Source organism: Perca flavescens, chromosome 9, assembly GCF_004354835.1.
Source record: "Perca flavescens isolate YP-PL-M2 chromosome 9, PFLA_1.0, whole genome shotgun sequence".
NCBI classification, from domain to species: domain Eukaryota; kingdom Metazoa; phylum Chordata; class Actinopteri; order Perciformes; family Percidae; genus Perca; species Perca flavescens.
The window spans coordinates 21,052,646-21,068,862 of NC_041339.1; the positions used below are offsets into that span (position 1 = coordinate 21,052,646).

The window sequence follows — 16,217 nt, forward strand, 5'->3', positions numbered from 1 at the left end:
TTTAATTTTACAGAATCAATCATGGCGTTTATTCATAATCAGTCCGAAGAGTGTGTGAAGACCGAATTGGACCTGTTTACAGTACCGTACACACAAACATCTATCGAAAAATCTACATTTGTAGAAATCCCACCAATGTCAGCTCTAACGGACGGAGGTCCTATTGAATTTTTCATTTCGGCTAGCGGGGAGGATTATCTCGACCTTAACGATTCATACTTGTATACACGTGTAAGGATTACAAACCCTGATGGCACATTGTTGGCTAACGCAGCCGATGTAGGTTTTATAAACTATCCTGGATGCAGTCTTTTTCACAAGTAGATATAATGTTGGGTGATAGACTGATCACACAGTCTTCAAATCACGTATCCTTATCGATCCGTTATAGAATGTCTTCTGAATTATGGAAAGGACACATTGGCTCTAAATTTAGCACAGGGCTATTTTGTAAGGACACAGCGGGCAAAATGGATGAGACCTCTATCACAGGCGATAATTTGGGGTTGACACAAAGGGGTGAATACACATCCGAAAGCCGTATTGTTGAATTAATAGCACCAGTACACGCAGATTTGTTTTTTCAAGAAAAATTGTTGCTAAATGGTGTGGACATGTCTCTGAAATTCATACGTTCAAAAGATGACTTTGCACTAATGACCCTGGAAATGTCCAATTCGCTGTGAAAATAATGTCTGCTAGTCTATTTGTCAAGAAAATATCAGTGGCACCAACTGTTAGACTAGCTCATAGTAGGGCCCTACAGCATACTAATGCAAAATATGCTATTGACAGAGTAGCTCTAAAACCTTCTCAATACCTACAGGCACACGCGTGTTTGCAACCAAGAAAACCTATTCATAGGACAGATTCCTAAATTTGTAGTCATAGCTTTGAGATAATGAAGCATACACTGGGTCGTATGCCCATAACCCCTTTAATTTTGGAAACTATAATACAGAATTTATTAGCCTTTATGCCGATGGACAGCCTCACCCAGCCCGTCCTTTTCAGCCCCTTTTTCAAAGAGGGCAATATGTACGGAATATTATCAACTGGTTGAATCAACAGGACGCCATTTAAAAGACAGGTCACTAGCCATAACACGAGAGGATTTTGGGGCTGGTTATACTCTATTTTGTTTTAATTTGGAACCTGACGGTGGGGGCTCAGGAAATGTTTCACTGATTAAGAACGGTAACGTTCGCTTGGAAGTTCGGTTCAGAAATCCACTTCCTAGGACTGTGACCCTTATCTGCTATTCAGTTTTTGACTCTGTAATCGAAATATCTAACAGACGGCAAGTCCTATTGGATCACTACTAAAGATCAATACAATAGAACTCACCAGCGTCCTCAGAAAAAGAATGAATAGAGACACAAATTTCTTAGGAGTAATACCATCGATCATCTCCCAAAACAGTTGTTTGTAAATTACCGCCATGCTCGTTGTAAATACACAGCCCAGTAATATGCGGGTGAACACTGGCTAGGTATTTACATTACAGAGAACAAGCATGGTTTGTTCTTTGATAGCTTTGGACATCCACCTACCTTTTTTCCCGAGGAAATTGGCAATTCCTCTTAAAGAACTGTGTGGAGATGTACCATTCAGCAATCCAAGTGCAAAATAATTATTCTACAACATGTGGCCAGCACTGCGTCTTCTTTTTATGTCATATTCAGAAAAAGATTCCTTATACAAAAGTATTGAGCATGTATGGCACTAATCTTGTATGCAACGATACAATGGTCAGCCATTTTGTTAGCAGTATACACCCCGTTGTGTGTCACGATCAGAAATTTAAATGTGTACAATGTTCATGTTCCACCTATAGGTAGAAATTGTGTAATGATGTTTCTTTTCAAAAAATAAAGAATGTGGAATATACTATTCTTATAATGCCTTAATTTTATTTTTTTTTTTAAAACAAATTATACAGAAAAAAAAATGCATTCAACAGATAAAATTAATGTAAAACATTCATTTAATGTCACCTGTTTACATACAACACAGCATTTTCACGTAGTCGAATAAAGCCAAACACATGAATAGAAAATTTATGTAAAACACATTCATTTTATGTCACATGTTTACATACAACACTGACTTTTCATATAGTTGAATAAAGAAAACACACCTCAAATAGAAAACACACCCTCAATAGAATAAAAACAAAAACAAAATGAATGAAAACACATCAAATAGAAAACACCCCTCTCAATAGAATAAAAACAAAATAAAAATAGGTTTTAAAAAAAAAAAATATATAAAGTAGTGTAATAATAGAAATAGGTTTTTAAAAAAGTAAAATATAAAGTAGTGTAATAATAGAAATAGGTTTTTAAAAAAGTAAAATATAAAGTAGTGTAATAATAGAAATAGGTTTTAAAAAAAAGTAAAATATAAAGTAGTGTAATAATAGAAATAGGTTTTTTAAAAAAAGTAAAATATAAAGTAATGTAATAATAGAAATAGGTTTTTAAAAAAAGTAAAATAGAAAATAATAAAAATATGTTTAAAAGTAAAAAAAAAATAAAAAAAAAAAAAAAAATAAAGTAGTGTAATAGAAAATATAAAAGATTAAAAACTAGACCAGCGAGTCTTAGCAATGGGTGGTGTAATACTAAATGTTCTAGGAGTACTAGTTGCTCGTAAAGCAGATGGTGTACCATGTGTAAATACAGGGGCCATTCTTATTGCTCTAGGAGTGCGAGGGGTTGTGGAACAATCATAGGCGTTTGTGTATTAGTTTCAGATGATGCAACAGTTTTAAAAGCCTCAATAGAACAGAGTACCCTCGTGTTTGGGATTACGGAGAGTGGCACATTTAAGCTAGCTAACGTTTTTAAAATATATTCCACCCTTTTGGTCTAGAGTGTTCTGGAACATTATTATGGGTTGTGACACTTTTCAGCAGATCATACAGATGACTTCCAGGCACATTCTTATTTTCAACAACTATTTCCCCTTGATTTGTCCAAGATAACTGGTCATTGTGTCGGGATAATGAAGCCAATATGTATTCTGCATTTCTTTTATTTCTTATAGGCATATGTTTCAACACTTCTGTCTTTAACATATTTTCTTCTTCATCTTTTGAATCATCCTTTGAATCAACTTCAGGTATTGATAATGTAATCACACTTTTTTCGCGTTCACCCTGTTTTATCATGACTAAGTACCGCTGTAGAATACTGGAATATCTTTTAGCTTTTTCATATACATCAATGTCAGGCTGTTTCAATATATCACTCATGGCTCGGTCCAATTCACTTTGTACAGACTGTCGCAGAGATACATTTGAGGAGTCCGTTGTTTGAGGAGGTTGTAATGCCACTAATTGATTTTGTGGAACCAAAAACATTTTCTGCGTGTGTTCCATCTCAATTCCTGTTGATAAGACTTGCTATGAATGGGATAGCGGCACCCAGGAGAGGGAGTAGAAACCCACCTGTTTGATTGATTGTCTTTTTTTTTTTTTTTAAATGTTTAACTTTTTATCAGCTATTAGTCTAATAACTTTCTTCTTCTTCTTTAACAGTTTGTACTGATTATTAGACAGTGGTATGTGGCCTCTTAGGACGTTCAAAGCTATTTCACAAAGCGCATTGATAAAGTCTGGACTAGCGTTGCTCACAATGACACCTCTCGCTCTGGGTGACGCCTTATGTAGCATGTCTAACAATGTAAAATTCCTCTCCATTCGACTTGACATTATTACACTTTTTTCTAGGAACATATACAACCTGCTGGGGGATATCAGAGCTGTTCTGAGTCTTAAAATATCGGGGGTTGTGGATTTATAATCTATCAATAGATAGCCAAAGGTGTAACTAGTGGCGTCTTTAAAAGCCTCTAAAAAATATTTAGAATTTCCGGGGAACATTTGCCGTGCCAGCAAGCTTATTTGATGTTGATCTCTAGCATTTTTGAAAATAATCATATAGTTGGTGTTCAAACTGATTATACGACTAGCTTTACCTTGAATAAACAGATTCTGCACTAAATATATACAACTAAGACGTCGGTGATGGACATACTGTGTGAAAACTTTTTGAACTTCCAAATTATCACAGGCTTGATTCATTAAATCGTCTATAATGAGCAAATTATTCTTAGTAGTAGGCAAGAGTGCCTCGTCAGAAACGATTCCGGGAGACCTTGTACAAAATTTATATTCACCGTTTTAAGCAATTGATCGTATATTGGTTGCCAGCATGAATAGATGTATACTATGTTATCAATTTTTTGTGAAATAACAGAGGACATGTTTTCAATAATGTCTTTGACAAAATATGTTTTTTCCACAATTCGAAGGACCACTGATAACGAGGCTAAAAGGGTGTTGAAGCCTACCATCAAATCCTGAAACATCCCTAGTAGCCATAAGGGACGGTTGTATAGTCTTGGAGCACACGTCGTTTGTTGTAAACAACCTGTACTTTCCTTGTCAAGGTGTCGTTTTTGAGATGGAACTGTTTTTTGTCGCGCTTTATTGTGAATGCTGTTGTGGTCAGACGGCTAGGATGCTGCTGTTTGGTCACAAAGGATTGAACAAGACCAATTAACGATTCATGTGTAACCACTTTGGCATTTGAGGCATTAAGGGTCACACCCTTGCATTTAACTTGTGTATTTCCTTGAGCAGTCCTATAAGCATAGCATTTAGGACCCCCGGAAACAAACTCCGTTATATAATCTTCGTTAGGAGCCCCACAGACTTGAGCGCTATTTAGTTCATCCGTTAAATCGCCAAGATAAGGCCCTAGAGGGGGGATCCACTCGCCGTCTCTGCTTGTGAACAAAATGCTGTCAGTATCCACATATAAAATACGTTCCTGCAGTTTATCCAACAAATCATATAGCTCCATGCGGCGTAGGCGGTGGTCATGGCTCCTATAAAAACATTCACATCTTTTACTCTGGATGCTTCACCATCTGTGTATCTCCACTGGACAATCGCTACTTCTGGTGAGATGAATGAGAACTGGCGAACATCAAAAGTGTCGCTGAACATGAGCTGTGTGAAGCGGGATGGTTCCGTTATGAGCTCAGCAGTAGTCATATTATTTCGCATGGCGAATTTTCCCCAAAGACTATTCAGAAGCAGTTTATTTGTATGCCTGACAGCTTTGTTAAAACATATCTTGGCGGATCAAGGCGAATGCCTTCATGTGCATAATAGTCATCTATGTACTTTTGTTTTTCGTCTTCCGTCTTGATATGTCCAGGGTATCCTGAAGCTTCCTGCTTACGTTTAAGAAATGTTTTAACATAGGCATTAAAAAGCTGATCAGTTTTTTCTGGGAAATGCCAAACTTCAGCAATGGAAACAATCTTGTACCCTTTCTCTACGGCTTTCTGTAATTCAAACGTCACCCAAACGCCAGACAACAACCGCTCTTGATCGCTATGTGTGCAAGGTGTTGTTTGATTCATCTGAACAGCACACGCAGCACATAGGGGAACATCAGTTTACCGTTACAGTGGTAGGGCAACACAGGGTGATACAGGCCTCTGGGGGGTGCTACTGTACATTTCACAATGCCAAAGTATGCGTTTATGTCATCAAAATCCTTGTGTATTATTTGGGGGTGTCCTATTGGATAATCTCTTTTGGACTGAACAGTTGGGTACAAACTTGTGAAATCATAGTATCTGATCTTTTCATCATTTTCTACCTTGTGGTACAGCTTCATTGCATTTGTGCGGCCTCCAAAGAGGGATTCTCGTGGATTGAGACGCCCTGGTTTTTCATATGTTAACATGAACTCCTTAACGTCAGGGTTAGTGTCCACAGCCTGTCTCCAATCACATTCCCACATCACCACAACTTTCAGCTGATGCTTATTTTTTAGAACAGCCACTCTGTTATGGAACTCCGAGCGCAGCTCACCCTGTGTTTTTTTTTTTGTTTTTGGCGAGAGGATTGACTTCACCTGGCGCATAGCACTTATCACAGCCGTGAAAGAAGCAGCCATTAAATTCATAACACGTGTGTGTGTCTTCACAATAGCCATCTACAAAGAACTGACCGAATGACTTTTCACCTCTGTTCAGAGCATGTTGTATGTCAAGGCCCTCTCTGTCTGCAACATACTCAAGCCACTGTATTGAAACATCAGAACATGTCTTGTTTTGCCTAATGTAGGCACCTTCGTATGTCAGAGCAACAGTGTCTTTGGGAAGGAACAGCGTTTTAAATACACCCATACACGAGGAAGCCAATGTAGCGTATGCAAAGCGGGTCTAGGCCTGTGCACTCGTGGAAGGCCTCTCTGTATATTTTGCATGCTTTAATCAAAACCGTTACATCGTTAACACAATAGCTGTGCATCTCTTTTCGAAAGTCAAAAGGCGTGTCGCGGACCGTATCGTACCACTCCATGAACGTTTTCTTAGAGGTGTCACTCATAGCATCATAACCATATAGAGCTGGTGCAGGATACGGTCCAATATAATTCTCATTCTCTCGCTTGTTAAATTCATGGGGGAAGAATCCTTTGAGAAGATCAGAGAACCCCATTGCTGCGGAGTTTTAGACAGAGCCATAGGGATAAAACTGAGCGAATCGATCCAACGCTGATTGAAAGTAGAATCGATCATCAGAAGCACCCTTGAACCGCGCATAGTAATAGTTGGACAAAGTTTCTGACTCACCAGATACTCTAAAACTATATAACTGTCAAAACCTGAAGCATTGTGTGCTATAAAAGTATAGCCTTTGTATTTCTCCTGTCTGTAGTTCTGAATGAATGATGCGACGCAATTTGTTGTTTCGTAGCAGTTTTTTTGCCCGTCCATATCCATAATGCATACAAAATTAGCTTCATGACGACCACATTGATAACGTGTTTCGAAATCGTAAAAGAGATACTTATCACTACTTTCTTTGCGTTCTACGGGTTGTATATAGCAAGAGTGCTTAGTAGCACCTAAAGGCTCTCTACAATGTAGGCATTTAGGTTTTTTACAGCTGTGTGGATTTTTCGACACACGATATGTTGCGCGTGACAGGACTACGTAATATTTGTTTGTATTGCACGGTATAAGCCCGTGTTTCCCATCGGGTTTTTATGGTTTTCAAAACACTGTTGCGATTTGCATGTCGTCTACAGTCTCTGCATTTAATGGTCTTGTCAGGTATACAAGCAGTGTAACACACATTACAATCCCAACTACAACGGTGCCCCAGAGGGTTCTGGTAGGTCTTGTAACACCCCTCAAAACGTAAGGCGCCCCCAAAAAAGCCGTTTTATTTACGATGAGATAATAATGCTCGTCATGCAAATACAACCACGCTGTTTTCACATCGGGTTTGTCGTGCGTTTTGAAGATTGTGGGTTTTTACATCCAGCTACATGATGGAATATCACAATTTTCATTTTCAAATGTTTCTGAAATCTGTCAACATCAGAGAACGAAACTTTATGTGTGTAGTCAAAACCCAAATCACTATGCAGCTGCTTGGCATAATTCATCTTCTCATCATGCGACAATCTGCTGTTTACATAATGTGCCAGGCAGAGAGAAAGCAGAGATTGTCGTTACCAGCGTTATTCTTGGGATTATACAAAGCATTACCTTTTTCTGACAATATTTGATCGTAACCAATGCTTCCTAGTTTTCGACGTCCCCCACCATTCCCTCCCGACATATTGCGGCGCTATTGTCACAATTAATTCTAAAGAGTCTTCGGTCAGTGAATTATCGTTACTCTGCATCGCCTGTGCTACTTGCTCCAGAAATGTGTCTGTGTTATAGCCATCGCTTGAATTCAACATTGTTTGGATAGGGACATCTCTGGCGGGACCCCTTAACTCAACATTTAAAACACTGTCCTGTGTTGCATTACCCAACGCCCTCTCTATTAAACCTGTTAGGGTGCTATACACCCTTTCAGGAACACTACCAATATCCGTCAAATCAATATTTCGCAAGTCAACATCTTGACGAAATTCAGCAGCATTAAAAAGGGGTATCTGTCTGGATGCTATTTCAGATGTTACCTTAGAAACCCGCCCGCACCACACTGCACACTACCCTGAGGATTTTCTGAGGGTGATGGAGGGGTCTATAAGCGCTTGTGGACGGTTGGGGACCAGTCTGCTCATCTGTACAAGATCGTTTTGAGGGCTGAACACTCGGAAAACATGATGGTCTCTTATTACTCTGATCTATGCCTGTGGGGTCTGTATTTGATGATTGTGTAGAGTCTGTATTGGCATGTGTATTGCTGGAATATACGCTTGAAGGACCATTATGTGACAACTGCGCAGGAGCAGGTCTATCTGATGTGTGTGTTTTCTCACTGTTGCTTTCACTAGGTCTAGCGCGAGGCATAGATCGGGCCCATGCTTCGAATATTTTTGCATGCATTGCACACAATCGTGCAAAATCCTGAGGATTGTTTACTGCTCTTGTGTAATCGTCCTTGCACGGCCATTCTAGTTCCTCATCAATACGAGCATCACACTCCCCTAGGGGTTCAGATTTTTTGTTTTTGGGTGGGGATGACATTTTTTTTTTTTTTTTTTTATTTCTTTTTTATTTTGCACAAACTATAGACTGTTTTAACACTTTTTTTTTTACTGCGGGGTCATATTCATTGTGTTTTTAAGGCATACTATCATAGGATCAAGCATTGAATTGAGAGAGTTGACATGAGAGGCAATAGCTGTGCCAAAGCCTGTGACCATATCAACCAAATGCGTGTTAGCTCTGGCCTGAATGGCTAGCGCAGTTCCAAAGTCTGTGACCAAACCGGTCAATTGTGTGTTAGCTGTTTGCAAGACATCTAATTTATTCATAAGACCATTGTTTTGTTTTCGTAATTCGGCTAATTCTGATTGTATTTGTTTATAAGGGTCAGCGACTGCAGGTTGTTGAGGGATGTGTTAACGCAATACTCAAAAAACTCTGCACTCTGAAGTAATGTTAACTGCTCAGGACCTCCTAGTGCCCCACCTTGTTCAAACCGATTGTTAGTAATATAATTAGGTACTGCTTGCTTATCAAGGAATGGAACGTTAACCTCTAATACATTTACAGGAGTGGTTATGGCGGTATTAGCGCTGTTACACTTTTTATCTGCCACAGTTATAACAGAGGTGTGTGGTATACAGCTGACATAATCGGTGCCTTCCTCGGTGCTATAGATACAGTTAAAGAGGTATTCACCTACATTATATTCAGGGGCCTCCTGCAAAGCAGCCTGACACGGTTGGTGGGGTGTAAGCTGTGTTGCTGTTAGTCCAGTGTCTTCAGACTCTTCTCCCGTAGCTCCCCGATTTGTCTGACGTGATGTAGGGACGGGTGCTGTTAGCTCTGTGTCTTCAGACCCTTCGCCTGTAGCTTCACGATTTGTTTGGCGTGATGTAGGGGCTGTCGCTGTTAGTCCGGTGTCTTCGGATACTTCGCCTACTTCTATGGCATGGATTGTCTAGAGGTATAACAAAATATTTTTGGTTAAATAAAGACACACACAAGCACACACACACAAGCACACACAAGCACACACACACACACACAAGCACACACAAGCACACACACAAGTACACACACACACACACACCTCATCAGATGTCTTTTGTTCCCTCTCAATGGTGACACTTGGTGGCTGGTAGGGCGTTGGTGTACTAGACGACGACCGATGCAAGGACTCCAAGTCTTTGCTTGCCGTTAGCTGCTAAAACAAAGGAAAAAGCCTTTTTAACAATATATACATTTTATTTAAAAATCTTTTATAACACAATGTAAATATATTCTGCTAGCTACAAATGCGTTTCTCACCTCTGCAGTGGTGTTAGGAACACCCGATACAGTGTCTGGGTAAGGCGTGTCTGGAACAAAGGAATGGCTTCTTCTTTTGGGCGGGAAACAGACCGTGTATGGCTTCACAGGCTGAAATCAGCATTAGATTAGAAAATAATCTTTTTTTTTAAATACAACACGCTATTTTACTGTTTTCCTTTTAAACTCACATCAATAGATCTCTTCCTAGATCTCTTCTTAGGCTTGTGTGGACATACGTATCTGCTCCACGGGGGTGACTGTGTGAAATCGTCCTCAGGCGTCAAATACAATGTAACTAAGTCTTCCGTCGCCTTTAGTTGCTAAAACAAAGGAAAAAAGCCTTTTTAAAAATATATACATTTTATTTAAAAAGCTTTTACAACACTATGTAAATATATTCTGTTGTTAGCTAAAAGGTTTTCTCACCTCAGCTGCTGTGTTACTATCATAAGATACAGTGGCCGGGTAAGACGAGACCGGAACAAAGGAAGGGGTGCTACTTTTGGGCGGGAGACCGGTCGTGTATGGCTTCACAGGCTGGAATTAGCATTAGATTTTTTTTTTTTAAATACAACACGCTATTTTACTGCTTTCCTTTTAAACTCACCTCAATAAATTGCTTCTTAGGCTTACGTTGGCGAACGTTAGGCGTAGCAGCTTTCACAGAGAGGGGCATCGAAGCACATGGTCTTTCAACAGGATTGATTTCAGCCACATGGGAGAGCGAGTAGCCCTCGCCCTTGCGGATCCTTTGTTCAGGGGCTGATTGTCTAGACAAAGAATATATATATATATATATTAGATGGCTACAAACACAGTGATAAATTAAACAGTAATAAATATTACATACTGAAAGAGATAAATAAACCGTAAATACCTGTTTGCTGTGTTCTTATTCCTTATTAGAGTGGCCTTTGGTTTAATGTTCTGGCGTGTTGGGGTCTGTAGGAATGGGCTACACAGAGCTTTTTTAAAAACAAAAACAAAATGAATGAAAACACAGTACTAAATCAATTAATGCTGTAGTGTATAATATATTTATAAGTTTTTTACCTTGTGGTTTAATAGTTTCGTCAACTAACACAGCCACGTTATCCCAGCTCTTTGCACGATCACCTAATGATGCAAACTACATTATAACACACAAAAAAAAAAAAACGTTTTTAAGTCACAAATGTCTGAATGAATTAAATACCTTACAATAAGCTTTTTTTTTTTTTTTTTTTTTTTAAATATACTCACCAAATGCAGCCATTGCTGTAGAACCGAATCCTCTTTCTTCAGAGGACTTTGTTGAGAAAACGAGGGAAGTTTTAGCTAGCCACGTAGCTACAAAATGCAGGTAAAAAAGTGAGCAGACCCCGTCTTGAAACAAGGGGTTTTAAACACCACAAACCAAACCCCTTTATGACGATTTAACACTCACAACAAAAGACCCCACATTTACAAGCTAGCTACTGGTCTAACACGACTTTTCTTTTTTTTTTTAACACTAGCGTCATGTGGTACAACCCACCAGCATTACGAACACACGATCAAAGTTTTAGCTAATTCATGAATGACTGAATGAATTAAATAGCTTTGAACATTCTTAAACACAAGCTTTACTTACCACTTGTAGGTAGCGATGAAAAAACTAATCTGCGTTGCTTGCACCAAGAAGAATTAAAAAGTGAAACTCAGAGGGCTTTTTGATGTGGAAAAAACGTGGAAACAAGCTAGTTACCAGACTAGCTAAAAAAAAAACAAAAAAAAAAAAAGAGCTAAATAGCAGTAAACAAAAGGCTAAAGAGGGCACTGCTGAGAAACGATCCCTAGCTGTTTTTCACCAAAACATAAGACAAACTCCAGATGGCCTTTTGTTGCGGAAAAACGCAACGTGGTAAAAAGGGTGCTACAGGCACTATGAAATCTGTGAGAATCCGCCTCCGCTCAAGTGCACCAGACCCCTGTAGTGGTGAAGCGGCCGCCCGCACTACATACGTCACCACGTTCGCGAGATGCGCTCCCATATTCGACCACTAGATGGCTATAGAGGGTGTGCCGACATTCGACCGCTGCGTCATCACATCCGCTAGATGCGCACACAGCATCGACGACGGGTATGCGCTCCCATATTCGGGCGCTAGATGGCACTCGCGGTGTGCCGACATTCGACCGCGACGTCATCACATCCGCTAGATGCGTGCGCAGTTTCGACGATTAGATGCACTACCATATTCGGCCACTAGATGGCGCCCTCGAGTACCAGCAACGATTAGATGCAATACCACATTCGGCCACTAGATGGCGTCCGCGGTGTGACAACGTTCGACAGCGACGTCATTACGTTCGCGGTATGCGCGCGCAACTTCGACGATTAGATGCACTACCATATTCGGCCACTAGATGGAGCCCGCGAGTACCAGCAACGATTAGATGCAATACCACATTCGGCCACTAGATGGCGATCGCGAGTACCAACGGGCACCCGCGACGTTACATGCACGCTCATATGACCAGATTACAGGGTGGGTTTGCGCGTGCGTGTGATGACGTCACACATGCACGCGCAAACCCACCACCTTTATACTACTCACTTGAAGTATTTTTTGACAGGTGTACATTATGTAGTTCTCTTTTAAAAGTTATTTTAATCATGTTTTTGAACCATGTAGGTGGCATGACTGTCGGTCCACCACTTCGGTGGTCCAGACTTAAATATCTTACCAACTGTCAAGAGATTGCCATGAAATTTACAACAGAGAGTCATTTTCCCCAGTGGATTAATCCTACTGACTTTGGTGATCTCCCAACTTTTCCTCTTGCACCACAATGATGATAACATTTTGTGTTTTTATTAAAATATGTAAACAACTATTGGATGGATTGCTGTGGCATTTGGTACACCCATTCATGGTCGAATGAATAGATGAATTGTAAAACTTTGATCCCTTGATCTTTCCTTTACCGCCATCATCAGAGGCCTGTACTACAAAGCAAGATTTGGCGTTAACGAGGTAACTTAAGGTTTAACCCAGGGTTTTGTGTATCACAACGATGGCTCACTTGTTACGGGGTTAAATCGCCATGGTAACTTATGCTGAACACCTAACCTGCTCGGGAGCAGGTTATGTTGGAGATTAGAGATCAACCGGTGTAAAAGCACCGCCTACTTACCAATCAATACTCGATTGAACGGCGTCACCGCTCTTTGAAGATCGCGGTGAGGAGCTCGGTGCACAGAGAGAGAGAGAGGTCCATCCATCCATCCATCCATCTTCGTCCGCTTATCCGGTGTCGGGTCGCGGGGGGAGCAGCTCCAGCAGGGGACCCCAAACTTCCCTTTCCCGAGCAACATTAACCAGCTCCGACTGGGGGATCCCGAACCCTCACCTGAAACGAGTCCGACTTACTACCGAGAACCCGGACACAGCTCTCACTTTGGTCATACAGAGATTGGATGGCCCTGAGTAGAGACCCCCTCACCCCATACTCCCGCAGCACCTCCCACAGTATCTCCCGGGGGACCCGGTCATACGCCTTCTCCAAATCCACAAAACACATGTAGACCCGGTTGGGCATACTCCCAGGCTCCCTCCAGGATCCTTGCGAGTGAAGAGCTGGTCCGTTGTTCCACGACCAGGACGGAATCCGCATTGTTCCTCCTCAACCCAAGGTTCGACTATCGGCCGAACCCTCCTTTCCAGCACCTTGGAGTAGACTTTACCAGGTAGGCTGAGAAGTGTGATACCCCTATAATTGGCACACACCCTCTGGTCCCCCTTAAAAAAGGGGAACCACCACCCCAGTCTGCCACTCCTTTGGCACCGTCCCAGACTTCCACGCAATGTTGAAGAGGCGTGTCAACCAGGACAGCCCCTCCACACCCAGAGCCTTGAGCATTTCTGGGACGGATCTCATCAATCCCGGGGCTTTGCCACTGTGTAGTTGTTTGACTACATCAGTGACTTCCGCCTGGGAAATCGGCGACAATCCCCATTATCCTCCAGCTCTGCCTCTAACATAGAGGGCGTATTAGTCGGATTCAGGAGTTCCTCAAAGTGCTCCTTCCACCGCCCTATTACCTCCTCAGTTGAGGTCAACAGTGTCCCATCCTTACTGTACACAGCTTGGATGGTTCCCCCTTCCCCTCCTGAGGTGGCGAACAGTTTTCCAGAAGCACTTTGGTGCCGACCGAAAGTCCTTCTCCATGTCTTCTCCAAACTTCTCCCACACCCGCTGCTTTGCCTCTTTCACGGCAGAGGCTGCAGCCCGCCGGCCCCTTCGGTACCCTGCAACTGCCTCCGAGTCCTCCGGGATAACATATCCCGGAAAGACTCCTTCTTCAGTCGGACGGCTTCCCTGACCACCGGTGTCCACCACGGTGTTCGTGGGTTACCGCCCCTTGAGGCACCTAAGACCCTAAGCCCACAGCTCCTCACCGCAGCTTCAGCAATGGAAACTTTGAACATTGTCCACTCGGGTTCAATGCCCCCAGCCTCCACAGGGATGCACGAAAAGCTCCGCCGGAGGTGTGAGTTGAAAGTCTGTTGGACAGGGGCCTCCTCCAGACGTTCCCAATTTACCCGCACTACACGTTTGGGCTTACCAGGTCTGTCCAGAGTCTTCCCCCTGACCCAACTCACCACCAGATGGTGATCGGTTGACAGCTCTGCCCCTCTCTTCACCCGAGTGTCCAAAACATACGGCCTCAGATCAGATGACACGATTATGAAATCGATCATTGACCTTCGGCCTAGGGTGCTCTGGTACCAGGTACACTTATGAGCATCCCTATGTTCGAACATGGTGTTCGTTATAGACAATCCATGACTAGCACAACAAACAACCACTCTGGTTTAGATCAGGGGAGGCCGTTCCTCCCAATCACGCCTCCAGGTGTCTCCATCATTGCCCGTGTGCGTTGAAGTCCCCCAGCAGAACAATGGAGTCCCCCACTGGAGCCCCATGCAGGACTCCAGTCAAGGTCTCAAGAAGGCCGAATACTCCGAACTCCTGTTTGGTGCATATGCACAAACAACAGTCAGAGTTTCCCCCCACAACCCGCAGGCGTGGGAGGCGACCCTCTCGTCCACGGGGTAAACTCCAACACAGCGGCGCTCAGCCGGGGGCTTGTGAGTATCCCCACACCCGCCCGGCGCCTCACACCCTGGGCAACTCCGGAGAAGAAAAGAGTCCAACCCCTATCCAGGAGTACGGTTCCAGAACCAAGACTGTGCGTAGAGGTAAGCCCCACCAGATCTAACCGGTAGCGCTCCACCTCCCGCACCAGTTCCGGCTCCTTCCCCCCACAGAGGTGGCGTTCCACGTCCCCAGAGCCAGCGTCTGCCGCCCGGGTCTGGTCCGTCGAGGCCCCTGACCTTCACTGCCACCCATGTGGCATCGCACCCGACCCCAACGGTTCCTCCCACAGGTGGTGGGCCCATGGGAGAGAGGTGTGTTCGTAAAAGTTAAAACATTTAGAGACCGACAACCCCGTTAACATTCCCCGATGGGTATTTTTATAAAAGATATACATATATTTTCAGCGGAGGGAATTACGAATAGGCTAATTGGCGGCTGCACATGCCACACATCGGTTTGAATTATGTTTTTATATTTTTTTCTTTTCTCTCACGATCGCTTACCACTGCCAGGGTTGCAACTGATAATGTAATAGGCCAAAGCAACGACAGTTTATGGAAAGCAAGTGTAATTATGGTCAGATCTTGTGCCTGACTGATGGGAAAGTGATAAGCGTTGTGATTTAAGCATCTACACTGTCAGCTATTTTGTTGCCAGCGTTCCTTCCTGTTTTAGGAAGCAGCGACAGTATTGCGTTTTGCCTGTAAAACCGTGTCTGTGTTCTTCATATTTATGTAGAATTATAGTTTGCTCTTCTTATGTAAAATATGCGGCTCTGGTAGATGTTTGCGATTGGTCATGCTGTGCAAACACCGCCTCTTTTATACGCTAGATTGGGAAACCCTGGGTTGATTGAACTAGTTGATAACCACCGTCGTGACACAGCTTATGAAGCTCAGCGCAAATTCTTTCAGGAAGACCTAACAAGTAATCAGCTTCCCCTAAAGCGAATCAGCACTGGAGGCATCAACTTCTGATAAACCAATCAGGAACGGCCAAGGATCCCATAGGCCAATCACAGCGTCACATCACTGTTTTAAAATCTGCTTCTCTCCCTGTGCTATCAGCTGTCATTCCAGGAAAGGCGTTCAACCCTCCTCCTCCCCTTCCGCCTTCCGACCCTTCTCCACCACCACCGGTGTCTGGATTCCATCGGGGGGTTACATCATGGTTCCCTACCCCTATATTAAATGTATTAATATAACGGTGGAGTTCAGTCTCCAATACACTGTACAGCTACATGCTCTTGTACATTAAACCTTTTGCATATCTGCAAACAAGTCTCTCCTGAT

General features: G+C 42.6%; 1 protein-coding gene and 1 long non-coding RNA gene across 2 annotated transcripts; both read right to left on the reverse strand.

Annotated features, from left to right (window-relative positions):
* Positions 1–8,842: 8,842 nt before the first annotated feature.
* LOC114561659 (uncharacterized) lies at positions 8,843–10,760 on the reverse strand. Its single transcript, XM_028587728.1, has 7 exons — positions 10,676–10,760; positions 10,406–10,568; positions 10,225–10,335; positions 9,987–10,118; positions 9,796–9,906; positions 9,578–9,691; positions 8,843–9,445 (listed from the first exon to the last, which is right to left on the reverse strand). The coding sequence occupies exons 2-7, from the start codon at positions 10,472–10,474 to the stop codon at positions 8,843–8,845; spliced, it is 1,140 nt and encodes a 379-aa protein (XP_028443529.1). The 5' UTR covers positions 10,475–10,568; positions 10,676–10,760.
* A 91-nt stretch (positions 10,761–10,851) lies between these two features.
* LOC114560952 (uncharacterized) lies at positions 10,852–11,475 on the reverse strand. Its single transcript, XR_003693287.1, has 3 exons — positions 11,411–11,475; positions 11,041–11,086; positions 10,852–10,927 (listed from the first exon to the last, which is right to left on the reverse strand). It is a non-coding gene; the product is annotated as an uncharacterized LOC114560952 (long non-coding RNA).
* Between the last annotated feature and the right edge of the window lie 4,742 nt (positions 11,476–16,217).

Bases quoted from the DNA above. Each gene is read 5' to 3' on its own strand.
- LOC114561659 (XM_028587728.1), bottom strand. From the start codon at position 10,474: ATGCCCCTCTCTGTGAAAGCTGCTACGCCTAACGTTCGCCAACGTAAG. The intron at 9,907-9,986 runs GTGAGTTTAAAA...TGCTGATTTCAG, and splicing joins CTAGGAAGAGATCTATTGAT to CCTGTGAAGCCATACACGGT. The intron at 9,692-9,795 runs GTGAGAAACGCA...CCTTTGTTTTAG, and splicing joins TTCCTAACACCACTGCAGAG to CAGCTAACGGCAAGCAAAGA.